Below are 8,724 nucleotides of genomic sequence, written 5' to 3' on the forward strand. Positions count from 1 at the left end.
TACATACTTAGCAGCTCATCACTGCTTCCTAAGGAAGGCACCTAAGTCACAGAGAGCCATCCAACTCAGGACTCATATTTCCCTTTATCAGAGGGACAGAAAATTCTCAGAAAAGCAATAAAAACCAAAGTTATGCTTACTGAGGGCAGGTAACCACACCAACAGAAAAGCTAAGTACAAAAATTGAATGTTGTCTCTAAACTGGGTCTGCAAACACTTGTGTTGTACCTACCTTTCAGTTAGGCATTTGAGAGGGTTCCAAGACCAGTCTCTCACTAGAGGGAAGTCCTAATCATAGGATGCAGACTGCTCTGCAGCAAGGACGGGCAGCATCTTGGAGAAAGGCATAATGGAGCATGGCTTCTCTGCCCAGGGCCAATTATTAATCGTTTAATCTAAAAAGTCAGGGGGTGGGAAAGGAAGACAGAATAAAGATCTAGGAGCACTTTAAGCTGCTGAGTGGGTTTGTTTCCATGACAATTTTGGTCACTGAATTGTGACCCCATTTCAAGCATTCAAGTCCCTTTTTAGGATTTAAGTATGCAAATTAACAAGTTGCATGAAAATAACATCCAGACACTGGCAGAGACTTTACAGCGATAGTTCTGCTACCAATTACCGCCTTGTTCCTCTGAACTAATACCAGACTGACTAAAGCAGATAGGAGTTAAAATCACATAACCCTCTCATTAGCAAAATAGCCTAGAGTAACACTAAGCTGAGAAAAATCCACCCTGGAAACAGGATGTTAAGCTTGGAAAAAGCTGTCCTCACTTGAAACACGGGTCAGAGTTCAGGGAGGGGTTTTCTGGTCTACTGACAGATCCGTAATAGGGGATGCCCATCCAGACCAGTGATGGTCTGCACCATCATATGGAAAATCTGCTTTCCCTCACCTGTAAAACTGTGGCCCGGACTGTGCTGGAGAGCAGGGAGTGCTCACAGCCAGCAGGGACTACCAAATAAATGCAGGAGCCCTTCTGGAAGACTTCAAAGGGAAGCCTATCCCGTTCTCTGGTGGAGAACGGATGCTGGAAAACACCTGGTCTCAAGTTTTAAGCATAAAACAAAATCCCGCTATTTTACTTGCTATGTGGACTGTATACACCCCCACACACTCTTTTAGAGATTACACTGATTTTGTAACACGTTTTGCAGCAATCAAAGAGATGAGGTGAAGGAAAGATGGTACATGATGACAGTAAATGAGCATTATTTACCTCCAGCTGAAACCTCCTACTATTCCTGAAAAACATCCTCATAAAGCCATCAGAAAATGAATGCTAACAGCAATTCACATTATCCTGGTGTGGTGGTTTCACACCAGTGGGCAGCTCAGTATCACCACTCTCTCACTCCCCCTCCTCAACCGAACAGGGGGATAAAATAGATGAAATAGAGCTTGAAGATCAGGATAACAACAGGGAAATCACTCTCTAATTACCAACACGGTCAAAAGAAAAACAGACTCAGTACAGTGTTATTAATATAATTTACTATCTATTGATAACTGATTAGAGCAGTGAGAACTAAAAGGACACTAAAAGACACTCCCCTATCTTCCTCCTTCTGCTTCCTTGCCATAAGAAGCACAGGAGAAGAGGGGCCACAGTCAGTTCATATCTCTACCACTGCTTCGTGGTCACTCTACCCATGCTCCACATGGGGTCCCTACCATGGGATGCCACCCTTCCTGAACTGACCCTCTCCGCATTTTCTACAGGCTGCAGCTCTCCAAGCACTGCTCCAACACAGGTCCATACCACAGGGCTCACCCTTGAAGCACTGCCCTGCACAGACACAGCTCCCCCAGCCCTCCTGTCCTACCACAATATCCTCCCCATGGGCAGGCAGCTCCTGCCCAGAGTGCTCCTCAAAGGGCTCACCATGGCTGCACGTGGAGATCTGCTCTGTGTGGTGCCCATGGACTGCAGGGGGACAGCCTGCTTCACCGTGGACCTCTTCTGGGCTGCAGAAAGCTTCTGCTCTATGCCTGGAGCACCTCCTGCCCTGACCACGGTGGCTGCAGGGTTGTGTCTCTGCCAGCTGCTGATTTTTCTTTTCTTACATCTGCTCTCCCAGGGCAAACCCAGCATCGCTCTCTGCTCATCTATGGGGCCCTTCTGAAGCAGCTGGAGCTAGCTCTGATCTGACATGGAACAGCAGCTGGGCTCACCTCACTGAAGCTACCTCTGCAGCTCCCCCACTACCAACACCTTGCCACAAAAAAACAATACGCCCAGGGAACACAAGGATTAGTATTTAAGGACATCACTTCTGCTTTTTCCTCCCTCTTCAAGCTTAGGGCCAGAGATTGCTCAAAAGGCAGTGCATCAGAGCATAATGGCCAGTGATCCCTCTCCAAGGGGCACTGGATGAACAAGTCTCATCAGCCTCAAACTGATTTACTGGGTTTTCTTCTTCTTGCAAGTGAAATAGAGTTTGACAGATACATGATCCTTAACTGACATCCCAGCAATCCAGCAGATTTGTTTCACAATAAGTGGTCAAATGAATAACAGCAGCACCATATTATGCCTCAGCAGAAGGCAGAACCTAAAGGAACATCGCTGCCTTTTGCAGATGACCATTACGAGCCATCCACAGGTCTGAGAAGTACTTCGACGGTCCTGAAGTTAACAAACTGAGCAGCAGAGTCAACATGTTAAATCACGTCCAAAGTGTGATTCCAGAAAACATCTCCTGTGGCGCTTCAAGTTTCATTCAGCAATGGGAATTGGGCTTGCAGAAAAAAATGTGGAGTCCTGTGGAGCACAAAACTGGGAAGTGAACTGTAGGGTTTGCACCCTGCCCTGCTTACAGGAATCCCATGGTTATCCTGACTTAACCAATCCTCCCACACAACAAGAACCCCATTTAAAGGTAGGTAAGGAGGGTTTATATGATCACACACCTCAAGCAGGAAAGCACAGGAGCTCAAGAGCTGCCAATGTCAAAGACCAGCAAGAGGCATCTGCAATCACGAGAAATATAAAAAAAGAGACTGCCCTGAGAGCCAAAGCATCAGAGAAGAAAGAACTTCTGACCTAAGATTCAGATCTCCATGTAAAACATTTCCATCTTTCAATCAACATTTCTGACAAACATTAGCAATGATGGATTGTTTAAAAAAGAAAGTTGATCCAAAAGCTGAGTCAAGCCTGCAAAGTAATTCAAGGACCAAAATGATAAAATCTAACTGTAAACATTGGCCCAAATAACAGATTCATTTTTACATAAATAACAATAAGAACAAGCATCTCTCTCTTCAGATTTAGTCTGTTTCTCCAACTGTATGTTTGGAGCAACTTTCACCACAGGTTGCCAGCAGGCCTGCATCTACAGCTTCAGCATCAAATATTTCAGCTAAAGAAAGAAATTCCATAAACAAACAGTGAAGCCTGCTTCAGTCAGATCCACTAGAAAAAAAAAATCGTAGCAGCCAACAAGGAAAAGGCAAACTTCCAGATGAGGGAGGCAAAGTAGATCTAGTTCAGCATTCCTGCAGCTATCAGATGGTTAACAAATTGAGATGAGAGACTTCTGCGCCTTCCGAGCAACTTTCACTCTGGCAAACTTAAAGGATTCAGAAGCGCAGCTGGAATACATATGGGAGATGCAGGAGAAAGTGGATCATTTGAATTTGTAACTCCATTGTGCGCTGGAAGAACTTCCTGCAGATGAGCTACATCCCATCAGTGACTCAGGGAGACTCTCCGTCTGCTAACAGTCATGAATTTATTCTCTGAACCACCTACCAAAAGCAGCACGGTTTATGTGAGTGATATGTATGTAACAGAAATCTTAAAATAAAGCCTGCAGGGACAATTTCTTTTTTGCTTCCAAATACCTCTATACTAGAGCATCCTCATTGCAGGGATAAAAACAAAAAAACAAAAAACAACCACCACAGAACACCACATTATATTGATGAAACAGATTTTATATTTTGATCAAAGTGTTTTATTCAACACAAATTTAATGCACAAATGCTTTTAAAGCTGAAGTCAAATATATTTTTAGATGACGTTCAGCATTGAAAATAGAACAGACATCATAGTAATGGAATATTATCAAGCCAGATTCACCCTGCCAGGCAGTCAGTTACTGGCTTGCCTGGTTGATCCTCAAATACAATACTTGAAAACTATGCTGCCTTAGTTACTCAGGCATCCTCTCTGGATTACATTTTGCCTTATCAGCAAATACAAGGGCATGCTTACGGTCATTTGAAATTAGCACGTTTAAGACACAAAAGCAGGGACAAAGGGAAAACACTACAGATAAGCACGAATGTCCCCTTCTTCAATTTTCCTCCACAGCTGGCCTCACTACTAGAATTGAAAAGATTGCAGCCAGCTGAGAACTGGATCTACTGGAGCCTGCTGGAGAGGTGCACTTGGAGCTAAGAAACAGAGTAGATGACAAAAAGGAGCCATAAAAATCACAGATGTAAATTAATAATCAAATATACACATTCAACAAGCAGACAGATGGCAAGCAATTTTCCCCAGTGTACTTACACTTGTTCTTCTAGTGCCTGTATTTGGGTCACTTGCTAGATTAATTCTCATGGGCAGAACCAACAGAGGTACTGTGCAACAGGCATGGCCTCAGACCATTTCCAAATTATGTAAAATTGACACTACAGCACAAAAGCATTCATTAGGATTTCTTCAATGCAGCTTGCAACACTGTAGCTTTCAAACAAAGCTGTTTGATGTTGTTTCTCGCACCAGCAAGGCTGCCCCACTCAGGCCCATTAAACAGAATGCAGCACAAGCCACAGAGATCTGGCCAGCACTGCCACGTTTCATGGAGGCATCTTTCGAGGAGCCAAAAGTCTGGTAAAACTGGTGCTCCAGAAAATACACACAGTGGGCACAAAGAAGATGCACCACTCAGTGTTAAAGATCCCTCCTAGTGGCCCCCTCAAACCATGGCTTCCTTCCACCATTTGGGAAGACAAAGGAACACTTCAATGGATGAGTAGCTTCTGACACGCACCGCCGCAGCGTATGACCCCAGGACACTCAGAGCACTAAATCTTCCACAGCCCAGCGACAGTCTGACAGGGATCTGTCCTACTTGCACAGGTTGCGTGAGGGGCCCACAGCTCAGACTGCCTGCTTGGGGTGGGCTCAAGCAGCAAGGAAAAATAATGATGCCAGGCTGTTAGCCTCACTGCAGCCATAGGCTCCCCTCCTGCGATTTGGGTAGATATTAGCCTGAAACAAGGGTTGCATGTGCAGCGACTAGAGATTAGCCCCCCTTAATCTGGCAAGGAGCTGGATTTAACACAGTACAATATGTCAGATCTTCAATACATTTGCAGGAATGAAAATTGCATTTCTCCCTACCTCTTCTTACGGCTTCCAAATTGATTTTGCTCAACAGTAAGTAAACGTTTATTAATATGCATTGTGAGCTCATCATGGCATTAGACATGCATCCACCCCTCTCCCTATATTTGTCTCTTCTTCCAGGTTAATGTATGTCATATCCATTTTAAAACTGAAAAGAAAATAAAGCAAAAAGAGAATGAGAAGTATATTTATTTGTTCCAAAATGAATAGGGTTATTACCGATTTCCTCCCCAGTAATCTACACATTTTTCTGGAAAATATCACAGTTGCCGTGAAAATTAGAGCAGCAGGGAAGGGGGTGACAAAAGCTCGTTTCCAAGGTACACAGAGAAAACAACAGTGACTCCTCATTACACTGAGCTCGCAGGTTTAGAAGCTGTCACTTCCATTCACACTAATCAATAAGCCAATCGATCTAAGAGATCACATTTGCACTGATTATGCGCACGTCACGTTATCCAGCATGAAAGCGGCAGTGAGGTAGGCAGACTCAAGATGAAAAGTGAGAACGAATACTTTTTAAATTCATTCAATTTCAGTTTCATTGGGTGAAGGCTAGGAAATAAAATATGGAATTCTTTGATATAAAGTCATAAACCTCAGAGTACAAGTAAGCTTGTTACATCACTGCCCGTACAGGCTTTGCTTTGGTGCAGTGCAGCCGCTAAAATATTAAGTTTTACCATTGGGAAATTGATTTTGTTCTAAGAAGTTTTTACGATGCCACTTAATCTTAACCAACCTACATAAAAACATAGAGAAAGCAATTACAGACACCCTTTATAAAGTAAGCTTGATCACTATATTAAAAAAAATAAAAAACAACAGTCTGATCTAATTTCAATACACTTGGCAAAGGAAGCAGAAAAAGGTAAAGCAATATGCTGCCCTCATACAGATTGCAGGTTCCTAGCATAAAGGCACAATCTTGATTCACTTAAAGTTAGTATCATGATCCATCTCCCACATGGGGGACCACGTCCGACAGCTCCAGCATCAACCTCCTTTCCTCTGTTACATTTCAAGTAGGCTCCTGCAGGGCAGCAAGATCCTGTGATTACCATTAAGAGAATCCTTCAGGTCTGAGAGCCTGCCGTTGTCATCCCTAGCCCCAGCAAGCAACAACCTTCCTGCCTTTCCCTTCCAGGACCGCAGTTGAAAGGCACCCTAATTAGATGACCCTGCGTACGGGACTGCCATTAATTGGCTTTTCGAGCACTCTAGTGAATACCTAAACCTTAGTTAAAATGATGAGAAGTGCTCTTTAGTTACAAGGTAAACATATCTGCATAGCTTTTCCTCAGAACACCTTTTAAATAGTATGGGACTAATGTTACAAAGGCCACATGCAACTATCTTTTCCACCCTCCCCAAGACAACACTCAATACCCCTATTTCCAAGCAGTGTTAAAGCACACCCGGGCAGGAGCAAGAGTAACCTTGACCTCCGCATGAACACTATCAGGCAACGCTTCAAACTGCTTTCTACCTCAAGCCAAATTGAACTGGCCTGCAGGACAGGCTTACGTCCTTAAACAACCCAGTTCTGCCCGAATACTGCAGCATACACTGCTTAGGGTTATGCAAATACTCCACTTCTGCAGCTCTCAGCTACAACAAGCGGGTTGAAAGTAGTGTCAGTGTGTCAGAATACTGCTTTCTATTGGTCCAACTCAGTCCCTGCCTAGCGGAATAACGGCTAATTTTTTTTTCCTTATTTTACTGTTCGTGCATTACGTTTTCAGATGTTAAAAAAGGCGTAAAAAAACAAACCCCTGCCCGTAACCGGAAAGCTCACACAAACACCAGAAACAAGTAATCGCACCACAGGATTTCGTGTCAGTGACGCCAAGGACCGAAGCCCGAGCTGCCCCGCTCCGAGGGAACGCGGCTCCACACCGCCTGAGGACGTTGTGGGAACGGTGTTGTTCCACCCGCCGCGGCAGGTGCACCGCCGGCAGCAGCCCGAGGGAGGCGGCCCGGGCTCAGCGCACCGACCGGACGCTGCCTCGTCCCACCCCGCGAGACGGCTCGCACCTCCCGGCAGCACCGCACCGCCTGCCACCGCCCCACGCAGGGCGCTGCGAGGCTCCAACACCAACCCTCGCCACGGGACCCCTCCAGGCGGAGGGGAGGAGAAGGACCGCCGAGAAGCTGTCAAAGTAAATCCCGGCTCGCTTCTCGGATGGTTTAATTCCAACGGCGCATGAAACACCCCAGGACGGTTCATAAGTTTAGCCAGGCGTGCTGTTCTCCCCAATACATTTTAATTACGCATCCCTTCTAACTGCAATCAGATCAAGCCAGCGGAAAAGGCACCAATCGGAATGCCCGGCGGCCAGCCCCGCCCGGCGCTCGGAGGAGCGGCACCTCGCGCCCCACCGGCACCCCGCTCCCTGCTCGGGACGCCCGAAGTAGCGGCAGCGCTCGCCAGAACGGCGGGGTGGCAACGAGCTGTCACGGCTCCGTCAACGTCCTCGCCGCCGGCACCGGCGATCCGGGCTCCCCGTTCCCCCGGCCCGGCCCCACCGCCGGCAGGTGTGCCCCGGCCCGCCGTACCTGTCATCGTAGCAGAAGTCGGCGCCCAGCGTGTTGAGGTAGAGGGCGAGCCCCAGGGCGCTGCTCACCAACTCCGCGCTCATCTCTCCGCCCGCCGCCGCGCTCGCACCGGGGCAGCTCCCCGCCCCAGCCTCCCGCGCCAGCCCCGAGGCGGCTGCCCCACCGCCGCCGCCCTCTGCCTCCTGGCTCCGCGGGCGCCGCTCCGCGCTCCGCCGGCGGCCGCAGCCTGACGGCGTCCCCCGATCCTCCGCCGCCCCCTAACCCATGGCAGCGGGGCGAACGGCGGCGAGAGCGCGGCTGAGCGGGGTGCAGCAGCGGCAGTGCCGGTGCCGCCCTCTTCCCACAGCTCCCGGACGCTTCTGCTACCGGTGCTTCTGCCGCCACCACACCGCCCAGTCCCGGCCCGCGCCCCCCTCGCTGCCGAGCCGGGCGCCGCTGCCGAGGCTCTGGGAGCGCCCGCGTGGGGCGCCCCGGGCTCCCACCGCGCCTGCGTGCCGGACCGCCCCGCGCCCGCCCCTTCGTGCCGCCCGCCCCGCCCCGTGCCCCGCCCCGCGCCCCGCCCGCACCCCGGGCGGCTCCGGTCCGACACCGGCCTGAGATCCGGCTCCTGCACCGGCAGGGTGCGGCTGCTCCCTGTCCGGCTGCGGCTCGCCTCGATGCTGCCGCCAATCTCGAAATCTTTTTCTTTCTCCGCTTTCCTGCTTTTTTTCTGTATTCTTTTTGTCCTTTGTGTCTTTTTTTTTCTCTGATTTTTTTCTTATTTTTTTCTTCGCTCTCTCCCGCTTTTTCTTCCTTTTCC

At 48.5% G+C, this 8,724-nt stretch overlaps 1 protein-coding gene across 3 annotated transcripts in view; it reads right to left on the bottom strand.

The window, feature by feature from the left end:
* TMTC2 (transmembrane O-mannosyltransferase targeting cadherins 2) overlaps positions 1–8,083 on the bottom strand; it is a 234,030-nt gene extending 225,947 nt beyond the window's left edge. For 2 of the 3 annotated variants that reach the window (XM_052669220.1, XM_052669221.1), the window contains exon 1: positions 7,926–8,083. In XM_052669220.1, the coding sequence (XP_052525180.1) occupies positions 7,926–8,008 (83 nt within the window). In that variant the 5' untranslated portion in view covers positions 8,009–8,083. The remainder of the gene's footprint in view (positions 1–7,925) is intronic. The other variant, XM_052669219.1, reaches the window with a different exon arrangement.
* Positions 8,084–8,724: the final 641 nt, after the last annotated feature.

This window comes from Tympanuchus pallidicinctus, unplaced genomic scaffold, assembly GCF_026119805.1.
Source record: "Tympanuchus pallidicinctus isolate F22 unplaced genomic scaffold, pur_lepc_1.0 scaffold8, whole genome shotgun sequence".
Lineage (NCBI taxonomy): Eukaryota > Metazoa > Chordata > Aves > Galliformes > Phasianidae > Tympanuchus > Tympanuchus pallidicinctus.